Here is a 14571-nt window from a genome sequence, read left to right as displayed (position 1 = left end):
AAGCTTTGGGTTCTAAAGGTATGCACAGTTTATGGTGCATTCAAGTGTGTTTTTTTTTTCTTTTTTTCCTGTCAAATACCTATTGAGCACGTTCTGTGTCCAGACCACACTCTGCCTGATGCTAAGCTCTGCTCTCCACAGGTACAGCACTTGTCCCAGCTCTGAGCTCAGAGCTGTGGCCCAGTGATGCCTGTGTAAACACACTTTAGAGGGGACACAGGAGAGTCAGAGGTGAGCACCACACCCAAAGGCCCGGCAGTGGGGGCCATGCGCCATTCACACTCTGGTGGCCAAGCACTCTGTGGTAACAGGTCCATGACACTCACTTCGCTAAGAGTTTAGTCTGCCACATGCCATACTCTACCCCGGTGGAGTCACCCCCGCACCTACCTGTCCACTGCGGGAGGCAGCGGCAGTTGTAAGTGTTGACTCCATCCACACAAACTCCTCCGTTCTGACACTTGTGGTTGGGGCAGTCGTCGATATTTCGCTCACAGGTGCTCCCTTCAAAACCTGGAGACAGAGGAAGAAAAGCACATGGGAATTCTGCTTTCACTCACCGGACACTGTCAAAGGACAGGCCTGCTTCGTGACTTGAGTACATCCCCCAGCAGCAGCGCCACAAAGACATACTGCACAGGGAACACCCCGGGCCTGAATTCCTTGATCTTAAACATAGCTAGATGATGAAATGATCTATGAAACTCAGTATGCCTCATGCCTTCACGGTTAACCTCACATGTATGTCTGTGAAATAAAATCGGAGGAGATAAATGTGTATTTGGGACAACCATTAACTGGTTCCAAAGTCCGGGGTACTAGATTTTTCCCCAGCTCCTGTCTGGATTCCTAGGAAGAACAGATCAATCAATCAATAATTCATTAAGTTTTGGGGGCTGTACATATGGCTTGATGGTAGAGCGCTTGTCTAGAATACAGAGGCCCTAGGTTCAAACCCCAGGATCGTAAGCACGGACAGAGAGTGGAGGGGAGGGAAGGAGGCTGCCTGAGACGAGAGGTAAGGCGGAAGGGAGAGGGGAGAGGGAGAGAGAGAAACCGGACATTTATGTGACGGTAGGAAGAGGTGTGCTGGGGCTGAAAGCATGTAAGTGAAGAGAGGAAAGCTGAGCGGGGGCCGAGGAGGAAGAGCGGCCAAAGGAAATATGAAAAGGAACCTGTCATCTCACATGCTCATTTTCAAAAAGGAATGAAAATATTACTATAACGACTTCAATTTTACCTGACTCAAAAATAAAATCTCTTATAATTAATAAATAATTTATTAATAATAAATAAATAAATAAATAAATAAATAAATAAATAAATAAATAAGAGAAAACAGAGTTGAAACAACTGGAATTTAAGTCTCTAATTTTTGTTTTTCTTGGACGACAGCTCAGAGAATTCCAAAACTGGGTGGGTGGGGTGACCCAGGAGAGACACTGAACTCGAGGTACGCAGAGCAGAGCTGAGTCACGGTGTCTCTGCCCGCAGCTGTTCAATGCACAGCATTACAAACTCTGAATCAGCTTTGGTAAATTGGTAAAGGAGGCAGAAGCCACCTGCCCAGCCTGCCTTTCTGGATCAGTAAGTGCCACATCATGAAGAAGGTCCTCCATGGACAGCACAAGCTTTGGAAGAGATGGCGCCGTGACCAACGAAAATGGCCAGCATTTCAAACTTTGCATGTCTTCTCCACACGAATGCTACGTTGCTTCTGTCTTCCAGACGGCTCCCTGTTCTGAAAAACAAGTCTAGGATTCTAAACCTCACCCCAACTGCCTGTGGGGTGGTGATCTCTGTAATTGTTACCCAGCTTCTGTCCTTCCTTGTGTGACCAAGCCTTCGGACTAAGGAAGAGAAGCCTTGTCAGCTCCAAGAAGAAAGAGTGTCCAGTGAGCATCTACTTGAAGCACAGTGTGACTGGACGTTTCGATTCCTCAAAGTATCTCTCAGAGCTTTCCTCATTCAGAACACTCCCCGTGTTTTACACTAGACACTGGGGGAATTGCAGCGTGAGAGGCAGGATCCCTGTTTGACTTCCGTCACACCTTGCTCTGTTCTTTCCTTACCACAAGCCACAATGGACTCTACACCGTTTTGCTGTGCTGAACCATGGCTGGTTACCTGACTACATGGCAGTCATGTAAATAAGTTCAAACTGCGTGGACAGAAACACTACCCAGAAATCACGTTATAGAAGAAAGAAAGACTTAAAAGCAAGTGTGGGAAAGACCGTGGAAACATACTTAGATTTTTAAAAATTATCAAATTACTCCTATTTCTGTGCGTCACATGAAAGTCTTCCAAACGGACTAGTGCACAGCATAGGTCAAATGGTTAGGTGCATGCCTAACTATGATGAAGCGGGGCTCCTGACTACAGCTCTGCCTTGCAGCAGCTGCTGAATGGGAGCCGAGGTCTGTGTACCTGACTTAGGGCTCTTCATAAAGCCACTCTTTAGAAACGCTCAAGTTAGGATTTTAATGGTAAGCAAGGGCTGCCTTACCACTACCAGAACTCGTGTGGCCTAGTGATGGTCACGGTCCTAGTTGGATTTTTTTTTTTTTTTTTGTCAATTTGACACAAGCTAGAGATATTTAGGAACAGAACTGTTAATTGAGAACATGTTTCCATAAGATTGGTATGTAAGCAAGTCTGTGGGGCATTTTCTTGATTAATGATTTGATGTGGGAGGGCCCAGCCCACTGTAGGGAGTGCCACACTTCTGTGGGTGGTCCTGGGCTGTCTGAGGAAGCAGGCAGAGCAAGCCAGTGAGCACTTTTCCTCCATGGCCTCTGCTCCAGTTCCTGTCTTCAGGTTCCTGCCCTGATTTCCTTTGATGATGAACTACAATGTACAAGTATAAGCCAATAAACCCCTTCCTCCCCAACCTGCTTTTGGTGATGTTTCATCACAGCAACAGAAACCTTAGTAAGTGTATCATCATCTCCCTGACTCAATCTCTCATGACTAAGACTAAATACTGTTGAATAAGGTAGCAGGCAAGTGGCAATGCCCTTGGAGCTCTGCTGAAAGGAACAGAAACTGGGACCTTGACACTGTACTAGCCAGGGTTACAACTAACTGAATTTACCAATCCTGTGCAAATTAATCAACAGCAACATGTCAACAAAACCAAAAGAGGCAGGAAGGACAATGTTTTCATAGCTGATTATTTTAAGGAACTTCTTCCTCGTCAATAAGAAAGCAGAGGAGAAGGAAAAGAGGGGAAGATCTTGAGGTCAGTTTGTTTTTTTTTTTTTTTTTTTTGGTTTTTCAAGACAGGGTTTCTCTGTGTAGCTTTGCGCCTTTCCTGGGACTCACTTGGTAGTCCAGGCTGGCCTCGAACTCACAGAGATCCGCCTGGCTCTGCCTCCCGAGTGCTGGTATTAAAGGCGTGCGCCACCACCGCCCGGCCGAGGTCAGTTTGTTAAAGCCTAGGCTCCAAGGTCAGACCACCCACACCCAGCTTTCGGCCTGGCTGCACAGTCACCGAGGAGACCCAGCACAGCACCTCCACCTTCACCCCTGCTGGAGGGACTCACAGGACCTAGCGCCAAACGTAAATGAGTGGGGTGTAAAGAGCCCTCAATCAACCGATTAAATGCCCACGAGGGTAAGGATGAACTTGGACCCGCACACACATAAAAATTAATTGAAAATACATAAGAGACCTAGATGAAGGTGCTAAAATTATTTTTAAAAAAAATACTGGGGAAAATAGGAATGGATCTTTCCAAGTTGAGCTATGTTTAGATATGGCCAAAAGCCCAGGCAGCAAAAGGAAAATAGATTTCCTCAGATCATCTGAGCAACAAGAGAAAGGGCAGCCCAGAAAACAGGAGAAAATATCTGTAGGTCATACATACAGCAAGACTTGTGTCTGGGATACATTGTTGAGAAGTTATACAGCTTAATAAAAAACACTCATAACCTGATCACCAAATGGCAAAGGCTCTCAGTGGGCATGCTCCAAATACACACATAAACAGTAAGTACAAGGACTACTTCTTGTCACCGCAAGCCATCGGGGAAGTACAAATCAAAACAAGGAGATGCCTAACTTCACATCCACTGGGCTGTTGTCACCAAAATGGCAGACACCAGATGCCGACAGGGATGTAGACACCGGAATCCTCATCTGCTGCTGTCAGGAGGGTAGAGCAGTGTAAAGGCTTTGCAATGAAGTGAGTCCGGCCATTCCTCAAAGGTTAGCATTCCCATGTGACTCAGCAACTCCACTCCCGGGTAGAGACGCACAGAAAGTGAAAACACAAACCTACACCAAACGTGCTCAAGAGCATTCACAACAAACAAGAGTCAAAACGCCACGTGCCTGAAAAATACATCGTGGCAAGACTGAGCAATGGAGTACTAGCCAGCACGGAAGAAAGGGAGGGCCAGTGCATTCTACCATGTGGTGGAACCGTAGAGCCACGCTGAGCGAATGAGGCCAGTTACAACTGCCCGCGTAGTGCACATTTCCATCTACATGAAAAGTCCACCACAGCTGAAGAGAGTCACAAAGTCCACCAGCAGTCGCCAAGCCTGGAGGGAGTCAGGAAGGATGGGTGGGAGATAACAGCTGGTACGTGGTTCTTCTGGAGCATGAGAACACGACAAAATTAACTGTGGAGATGGTGACACATATCTGTAAGTCTGCTAAGTAAGAGGCACTGAACTGCACATTGATAAGAGGAAATCGGATGGTGTGTAGATTATAGCTCGATAAGCCTGTTAGTCTAAAGGAAGGCTCCTAAACATATGAGCTCATACTATTTTGCACCAGGGAGATTCGAGCATCCACTAGAGATCATCTCCTTTAAGCCTCTTATTACGGACGCAGAAGCGGAGGCCCACCGGACTGCAGCCGGGAGGGGCACCTAGAGCTACCCAGTTTTAGTCGAAGTTTTATGAGACTCCAGAGTTCCTCTCCAACAACCTGAAAAACCAACCTCAGTTCCAAAGTGCCCAGATCTGGGCAGAACTCAAGCCACGTTCATGCCTCCCCCAACTACGACACGGTTCATGTTTTTAAACGGAGATGCAGAGGCAAATAATCACATCAAAGTAACTACAGATCCAGGACTCTTTCTGGAAAGGGCTAGCAGATTCTGGGAAGAAACTGTCTATCCCGAAGCGGGGGAGGGGCAGTAAGTTCCGACCATCCTTTCTTTAAAATGTTTCAAGTTTGTAGGGGAAGGAGTGACAGACTGATCGGATTGAAGAGTGGGTGGAGGGGTGTCGTAGCCACAGAAGAGCTCACATGGCCGGCCACACTAAAAAGAGTCCACTGCTGAAAGCCAACTCACATCCTTAAAAGGCCAAAAGGATAAAATTAAACTTGGAAGGGCCGTTTCAAGACTGTGCCTTTACCATACTGTGGCCACTCTGCTGAGGAACACTTGCAGTGAGGACCGGGCGGGCGGGCGGGAAGCCTTTGAAGTCCTCCCACACAGAGAGCAGCATCTCTCAGGAGAGCTGGTGTCTTCCCATCCTCAGGCCCTTTGTATGAGGGGAGAGAAAGCGAGTGAGATGGCACTCAGGCCAGACTGGGAGTCTTCAGGACTGGCGGAAAGCTGGGGGTGTGGAGCTCGACAAAAGCAAAAGAGACGCCATCTTTTTCCTGGAAAGAAAGCTGCCGGGCGTGATCAGAACAACACGAAGACAGCAGCTCGTGTTCCTGAAGGTGAAAATGCTAGAGAGTGGCTTAAGCCCTACAACAACAGAGCAGAGAAGCCACACAATGTGTTTAACCTTGACTTGATGTCAGGGGTATGACATAACCAGCCTGCACAGCATACGGGCCTTGTACCCTTACAAGGGGCTTTCACTGACAGCGGTGGACAGACCAGATGGAGTCCTGAAGAGTCACAGCACAGGGAGACGGAGGAAAGGAGGGAAAAGGGACAGTCCTTGGAGGGCTATTCGTCCCAACTGTGAACTCCGGACCGCCGCGCGCACACAGTGGCCCACGATGTTCTGACTGCTTGTGCCATTTGTAAAAATAGCTACACACACAAAACTGCCTAACTCATTTTCCACACTAGCTGGCTTGGACCCAAGCACTGGGAGCCGCCGTGTGTTTCACGCTGTATTTTGCTATCGTGTCGGAATGACCGCAGCTGGGTGCTCTACTTGGGGCTTCTGCTAAGAAGGTTGGGTGACGGAAGCTCATGAAATGTCTGGGTTATTGACAGCTGCTGATTCTGAGCCCATTCTCATAGCTTCCTGTTGCTATTCTTCTTTCTCCTCCCCCTGCAGAGGAACACCTCTCTTGACCCTGCACAAGCTGAATCACTTTTGTGGCATGAATTCCTCCTCACGGGTCCTGCAACACTTCAGTCATCACAGTAACGACAGTGCTCGTTGCAGGGAAAAAAAAAAAAACCAAAAAACCAAAACCCAACACCTTAGCCATACAAACATAATCACTAACTTATGTGCTATCTCCAACTGTCAGAGCTGAAATCACTCCAAAATTATTTTTATCCAGTATTCGTGTCCATGGACAAAAGCAGCCAAACCTGAGACACAGGATTCCAGACAGGAAATGAGATCAGCTACACTCACCATACTGACAGGATATTACACTCAGAGACAGTCAAGAAGTGTTTGTGGGCCTGTCTGTGGGCCCTGTTTTCAGGTGTTTGGGACAATGATCAGTGAACAAAAGCAAGGATCTTAGCCTTCACGGGGCGGGGGAACAGCAGTCGAGCTTGGAAACGACAGACAATAAACAATAGGCATAATGGAGTAAATGATATAGTACAAATTATACAGTATGAATCTAAGTGTCACAGAAAAAGAAAACAAAAATGTAGGCCAGGGCCAGTAATTAAGGGGTTGGAGGGGATGGTTACAATTTTAAATCGAGTGGTCAGGGTACGATTATTAGTGCAAAGATCTGAAGTGTGGCAGGAGATGGTCATTCGGGGGATTCGGGAGAGCTTGGCGAAGGGCTTTGTAAACAGCTGACTTGGTCTCCCCATCGTGACCACTGAAATAGCAATCTATTAAACTGAAGTTGCTAATCGCATGGAGACGGTGACGACTGTGTTTGGGGGTGGCTTCTCGATCTCTTGCACAGAGTAGGGGCCAGCACGGGAGGGTGAGAAGGGAACTCCATTAAGAGAGAACTCAAGAGAACACTTTGCAGACCTCACCTGGGGTGGAAGGGCATGAAGTCTCCGACACTCTGGCAATGCCTGCTTACTCACAGTGCTGGTCAGTGCCCACTCCTTCTACACATGTCCAAGCTGGTCATCTATCTCAGATCATGCAATCCCAAAAGGCAAGCACTAGTCTACTGAACTACGCTCTCCTCTCTGTTCACCACATACCTGGGCTAATGCGCAGCAAACAGTAATTGGCTATGATGGGAGTGTCTTCTTTTCCTCACAAAGTAAAACTTTTCACTTTAGTCCAAACTGCTCAGAGCATTTAACGAGATACCACTCACTCTAAAGCACCCTGGGAAGCAGATGAGCATTGCAGTGTGAGGGCCACCAGGGACACGGGGCTCTGGCTTTGGAAATGACCTGCCTGGGTTCGAGGCCCTGCTGCTACGGTATCAGCTGTGCAAGCCTTAGTAAATGACTTACCACGCCAGACTTCAGTGAACTTCACCCAAGAAAACCAAAAAATACCTATCTGCAAAGTGTTAGAGGTGTGTGCATGCACGCACACGCACACACACACACACACACACACACACACACACACACACACACATGCAGAAGCACACATACCCACCCATGATAAGCACAGCACGAACCACAGGCAAGCCTCCTCACACCACCACCCCAGCCCTGGCAGCCCGCTGCTGCGGAATCCCTGGTTATTTCCTTTCTCAAGGAGGGGCCGCTATTCTCACTTGATGAGCTTTTCCTGGACACTCTCAGAATTCCCTGAGGTTCTTAGGGAGCCGAGCGGATAACACTGCAGAACAATGGGGTGAATAATCACTCTCTCCCAGCTAAAGACTTCCTTTATTGACTTCTCTAACTTCCTGTCAATATCTTGCTGCCAAATCAGTCTCCTGTTCTAGGCAACTATTAAAAGCAATTTCTTGAAACTGAAAATGGTGTACAGCTATAAATCACACTAACTTCAATTATGAGCCACTTGGGCCATTACAACATTAGACTATTAGATGTTTGCATTATTAAAATATTTACCAAGGAAGTTGCTTCCATTTCTAGTTCTGTTTTTAGCTCTTAAAATGTAAACAAATGCAAGAGCAAAGAAAGCTATCTTAGTTATTCCTTCTACGAGATAGTGAAGGTGATAGCAAGTCTTAATAAACATTTATTTAGTATCTCGAACGATAGTGTTATCTATTCTTTATTGAAAGAGAAACTAAAGCGGTACAATTAAATGTACTTCCTTGTGTCCTGGTTAAGTGGTTAGTTTGATTTAGGGCTCTGACAGCGTCTCATGCTGCCATATGAAGGGCATGGAATGGTTTCTGGAACACAGCAGTTAGTCAATGAAGTTTTACCAAATAAAAACCAAATCAAAATGGGTCTAGAGCAGTGGTTCTTAACTGTGGGTCGTAACCCTTTTGGGGCCACAGATCAGATATCCTGCACATCAGATATTTACGATTCATAACAGTAGCAAAATTAGTTATGAAGTAGCAACGAACCAATTTTATGGTTGGGGTCACCACAGCATGAGGAACTGTATTAAAGGGTCACAGCATTGGGAAAGTCGAGAACCACTGCTCTAGAGAGATGGTTCAATAGTTAAGAGCACTTGCTGGTCTTGGAGAGGACCCAGGTTCAGTTCTCAGCACCCACATGGTGGCTCATAGCTACCTGTAACTCCAGTTCCAGGGGATACAATGCCCTCTTCTGACCTCCTTCGGTACCAGGCACACATGTGGTACACAGACACACATGTAGTCAAAATGCTCTTAAACATAATGTAAAATAAATAAATCAAAAAGTATGTTTTAAATAAATAAGTTACCATGGTTTTATACCAAGGACTGACCTATGACCTTTAACCTCCTCAAGATGAAACACACAAGCCCATTATATGTGAGCCATATTCTCAACACCAGAATCTGAGATTCCCACTCGAAGGGTGGTTGAACAGCATCTCTTTGAGGCGATCCTGCTTATTTAGCACATTACACACACACACACCCCACACACAGTTTTCCTTCTTTTGTTTTTGTACTAAGGGTATTTGTATAAAAACAGGATCTTTGTTGCTTAGTAATTCATCTGCTCCAGCTGCCTGTGCTCTGTTCCCAATCAAAATTCTTGGTTTTCAGCCTCCTCATCACTTTTATACTGAGCGAAGTGAACTGGCCAGGCTTGCTCCTTTCTCCCTCTCAGGAACACCAGGCTCTGGGCCCCCAGACGCGACTCCTCTGGGCTTCAAGCTCGGGTCGTGTGTGTGCTTAGGCGCCTTGACTAGCCAGGGGTATGGCAAAGTCCTGTGTCTTGATTAGTGTCTCCTGCGTCGCCAATCAGAGCTCATCCGAAAACACCACTGGTTAACAAAAGAGCTTCTTTCAAGTGTCCAGCTTGAAGGTGGGAAGGGTCACCCCCACCACATCAAGGGGAGAAAGGTCATGCCTCCATGTCAAGGTCTGAAAGGACACCCTCCATGTCAAGGTGGGGACACAGGAGAGGTAAATACTCAGTTGGGAACAGAAGCATAAAGAAGAGCTGATCCTCTAGTCTTGGTGTTGCTTTGGCTTACTAAACACTCTCTCTCTCTCTCTCTCTCTCTCTCTCTCTCTCTCTCTCTCTCTCTCTCTCTCTCACTCACTCACACGCTTTCATATGTACCCACCCTCTCACACTCAGTGACATACAGACACACACACCATTCACACATTCACACACACACACACACACACACACACACACACACACACACACACACACACACACACACACACTTCCCCGTGCGTGGGTGTCACAGTGTTCCCTACTCCAGATCTGCCTGGCCCTTTCCCAGAGCTGTCCCTCCAGTCTCTTCTCACTGTTTCTCCAAAAGGAACAATAAACAATTTCCTAAGCACTCATCATCATAAACTCTGACATGTTAAATTACCCCCTGCTCTATTTATAGACCACAGTGAGCCCATAAAACCCCTCCCTCACCAGCAACCCACCCCACACAACGCTCTCACTTCCCCTTTTCCCTAAAGGCGGATCCAAGCCACTCCACCTCCACCTCCATCCTGAGACCTCCCCCCCCCGCCCCCCCCCCCCCCGCCCCATTCCCAAAAGCCTGGGGAGCTCCTTACCTGGAAGACAGTTGCATTCAAAAGTGAAGTCACCAGTCTGACGGCAGGTGCCCCCGTTGACACACGGAGAGGGTGCACAGGGCACGTAGGGGCTGTCACAGTGTTGGCCTGTGAAGCCCTGAGGGCACTGGCATTGGTAGGAACCAGGGAGGTTGAGGCAGGTGCCACCATGTTGGCAGCGCGCTGGAACGTCAGCACACTCGTTGATATCGGTCTCACACTTCTGCCCCGTGATGCCGGCAGGACATTTGCAGGAGAACTGGTTGGCCGTGGAGGTACAGGTGCTCCCGTTTGCGCAGGGATGGGACAGACAGGCGTCTGTCCACTGGCACAGCTTCCCTAAAGGAAGGAAAACGGAGCCTGGTAGCGCTCGTGCTCCGCGGCTCCCTCTCCCACCCAACCTGACTTAAGCAGGGGCTTCCACGGAGACCCCTAGATTGTAGACCTCACAGACCACATTGGTGTCACCTCGAGATCTTCAGACACACAGTGTTTTCCAGAAGCTCCCTGAGGCCCTGAGGTGAGACTCAAGACTCCGTGGACAGGGCGCCCGAGGGGACTGAGTGCTGGCTACGTGAAGCCAACCCTGCAGGACCCCACCGGTCCTGCGGCATGGGTGCCCCTGCTCTCCTACCTCCCGGCCGTGGCTGAAGCTGGCCCTCGCCTGGGAATGGCCGCTGCCTCCTCACTCACCTGGGAGACTCTTCCTCCTATTGACAATGCTGCTCAGCAGCTGCCCACCGTCCTTAATGCCCGCCCCCAAGGGGACCGTCTCCCTCAACCATGCCAGCCACCGCAGCCCAAGGCTGGGGCCCCCAGCAGGCCCTCGACCTGGTCTGCCGAATGAAGGAAACAGAGTTTTCACACTATCTGGTTACTAAAATTGAGCTCCTCGGTGACAGGAACAAGACAACATTACATACGTTTTTCTTTCAACACAACAGATCCAGTCTCACTTTCCGAGTACATTTTTTTTTTTTTAATTTTGGCTTGTAGGTTTAGACCTGTTGCTTTAGTGTCTCTAGCAGGGGTCAAAATGACACACAATTCTTTTTTCACCAAGTTGAGGGGAGGAAGGGGAGTTTGGAGATTAGAAAAGCCAGTCCCTTAGTGTCAGGGGGAGATTTTTAGGAAGCAAAATACCAAACACTTCTGGGCATCTGACTCCTTTTCTTTCTCTTCCTCTGCCCCTTAGAAATTCTCAAAAGGTAGAGGATGTATTGACTGCACATCTTACAAATTAAGAAGTGAAATATAAAATGATTCTCAATGCCTCAATATGGACAAATTCTTGAATTATTTTATTTCTATACTTTATATAAAGTACCTCACATATTGTATGTTCTCTTAATCACATTTTATATCTTTTATTTGCTTAAAACAGCCAACATTTATCTATTAACGGATATTTTAATGTCCCTGGGCCTTTCCCCATACTCCTACCTGCATCATAATGCTAAAATGTACACTGGAGTTGGGGGACCCTGACGGGGTGGTTTTATGAGAAATGTCCCTCATAGGCTCAAGTACGTGAGTACCTGGTCCTCAGCTGGCAGCGCTCTTTGGGGGGGTTACGGTATCTTTAGGAGATGGAGCCCCTGCCGGAGGAAGTACGCAGATGAGGGGAGGCTGTGACAGTGTGCAGTCTCACCTCACTCCCACTCTGCTCTTTCCTATCTGTGGCTGGGAAGTGATCAGCCAGCTTCCGGGCCTGGCTGCCCGCTGCCATGCCTTCCTGGCGACTATGGATCCCCCACCCCTCTGGAACCACAGGCCGAAACAAACTCTCTCTTCCACGCGCTGCTTTGGGGGCGGTGTCTTATCACACCCGAGGAGCACGGCACTGAGATGGACCGCGCACAGGACAGGCTGCTGCGGAGGAGGAGGAGAACAGGAACGCACCGGCTCAGGCCGCATCCATTACCTGTGAAGCCAACTTGGCAGGTGCACTCGTAGGTGTCGTGGCTGAGCATGTGGCAGGTTCCTCCATTCAGACAGGGGCGAGAGACGAAGCAGGGGTGAGAGGTGGAGTACTGGCAGTCCTCTCCTGTGAATCCCGGAGGACACCGGCAGCTGGCTTTCCCCAGAATGGCCTGGGTCACACAAGTGCCGCCATTTTGACAGCGGTTTTTCTCACAGGGGTCTCGATGTTGACAGTATTCTCCCAAGAAGCCTTCTGGACATCTGCATTAAAAATGAATGAATGAGCCGGGCGGTGGTGGCGCATGCCTTTAATCCCAGCACTCGGGAGGCAGAGCCAGGAGGATCTCTGTGAGTTCGAGGCCAGCCTGGGCTACCAAGTGAGTCCCAGGAAAGGCGCAAAGCTACGCAGAGAAACCCTGTCTCGAAAAAACCAAAAAAAAAAAAAAAAAAAAAAAAAAGAATGAATGAATGAATGAATGAATGAATGAATGAATGAAAGAAAATTCTATGGAAAGCACCTGACTTCCTGTGAGTCCACAGACCAGAAAATGATGCTATACAAGCAAGAAAACATCCAAGTGTGAATAAAGACACTTGAAAGTACAGTCTGCAAACCCCCCTAACTTGAGGAGAAGAGGTGCTCAGAGAACTTATTCTATTCCCAGGCCCTTCTCCATCCTGGCAGGTAACAGAATACATACGAGGTGCATGACCCCTCCTCTGAGGTGGGTCCACACAGGCGCAGGCTGCACTGGTCTCTCTACAGAGCACTGTGCCCACCTGTCTCCTGTGTCATTAACTTTCTCATCCTGATGAGGCAGCTGACCAGATTAAGACAGCCTCATGACAACAAGTAGACACAACCCTCTAGACTTTCCAGTTTGACATATGCATGCCATCATGTGCCCCTTCTCAACAGAGTACTGAGGAACGGGAAGTCATTCTCTCTCGGGTCCACACATGGCTCTCTGGGTTACATTCCAGCAGCCGAGACTGAGAAAAAAGGAAAAGAGGGTTCGGGAAGGGTTCAAAAACACATTTTAAGTGCTGGTATATAAGCAAATGAAAAGACACGCAGTATAATTAAGAATACATAGAATGTCTGAAGCACCATATAAACAATTGTGTATAGCACAGGGAAATAATTCAAGAATAACACTCTAGCTGGGCATGGTGGTCCACACCTGCAATCCCAAGACTTGGGGGAAGAAAGCAGAGGGTCAGGGGTTCAAGGTCATCCTAGGCTACATACTGAAATCAAGGCCAGCTGGGACTACATGAGATCCTGCCTCAAAATAACTGTTTCCCATATTTTCCATGTTAGAACATGAGAAGTCATTTTATATACCACCAGTTAAGACACAAAACCACCCCAAATTGCGCACATCACTTATAACAATGTTCTCTAGACAGCACTGGCAAGGACGGGGACTCCCTTTCACTATGGAAAAGCTGTGTAACTGGGACCACTAACAACCATGTGAAGCGAACACAAAGACTTGGCTTCTAACGAGTTTGCTGTTTGGCTGCAGCCCCAGATACCTGACTCGTCCGATCTGTTCATTTTACTTTTTGGAGGACAAGGAAGTGATCTAGAAGCATGTTCCACTATTACCTAAAAGACAACACCTTTAAACAAACTGAACCTTCACCCTCACATCCAGCGCCTGTCATGTCTGGTGACCTGAAGCACTGAAGCCATGCTGAATTCCTTCCTATTTTTGTCAACCATAGCCACTGGTTGGCCAGGTGAGGTCTCGGGGTTCAAGGTTTTTGAGAAAATGAGGAGGGCAAAATGTAAGGGAACTAAGACAGCATGCTCAGAAGAACTGCGCAGCAGCTATAATGACTCGTGGAGAAACGGCTGGTAAACAGGGCGAGTGTGGTGATGTAATCAGCCACAGCTTCCTACCCCTTCCCAGAATCGTGCATGGGAAGTGTGGCCGGGGGTGGGGTGGGGTGGGGGACCAGACAGGATTCTTGAGCGTCTTCATCAGCAGTCCGTCACTCTCTAGACAGGAAGGGAGCAGAGTTCACAGTGACGAAACCAGTGAGCGGCTGAGGACAGTTGAGTGTATCTCAACAGGGCAGAGGGCTCGTCAAGAGTCCAGGTACCGGGGCTGGAGAGACGGCTCAGTGGTTAAGGGTATACTACTCTTGCAAAGGCCCCAAGTTTGGTTCCCAGGACCCATTTCAGGCAGCTCACAACTGCCTGTAACTACAGTTCTAGGAGGATCTGACACCTCTGGCTTCCCTGCATTAACATGCATATACCCACACACAGATACACACAGACATATAATGAAAGATAAATCAGTTCATTTCAAAAAAGAGTCCAGGTGCTGTAACCTTGGGCTGATTGCTTCTCTGAC

General features: G+C 48.1%; 1 protein-coding gene across 1 annotated transcript in view; it reads right to left on the bottom strand.

Moving 5' to 3' along the window:
- The window catches only part of Notch2 (notch receptor 2), a 144331-nt gene that overhangs the window by 67946 nt on the left and 61814 nt on the right, over positions 1–14571 (bottom strand). The window contains exons 3-5 of the mRNA XM_076574653.1: positions 12201–12460; positions 10277–10615; positions 391–513 (exon numbers count right to left, since the gene is read on the bottom strand). Of these exons, the coding sequence (XP_076430768.1) occupies positions 391–513; positions 10277–10615; positions 12201–12460 (722 nt within the window). The remainder of the gene's footprint in view (positions 1–390; positions 514–10276; positions 10616–12200; positions 12461–14571) is intronic.

The sequence above is a fragment of the Peromyscus maniculatus genome, chromosome 6 (genome assembly GCF_049852395.1).
Source record: "Peromyscus maniculatus bairdii isolate BWxNUB_F1_BW_parent chromosome 6, HU_Pman_BW_mat_3.1, whole genome shotgun sequence".
NCBI lineage: Eukaryota > Metazoa > Chordata > Mammalia > Rodentia > Cricetidae > Peromyscus > Peromyscus maniculatus.
This window is presented reverse-complemented; position numbering and strand designations above follow the sequence as displayed.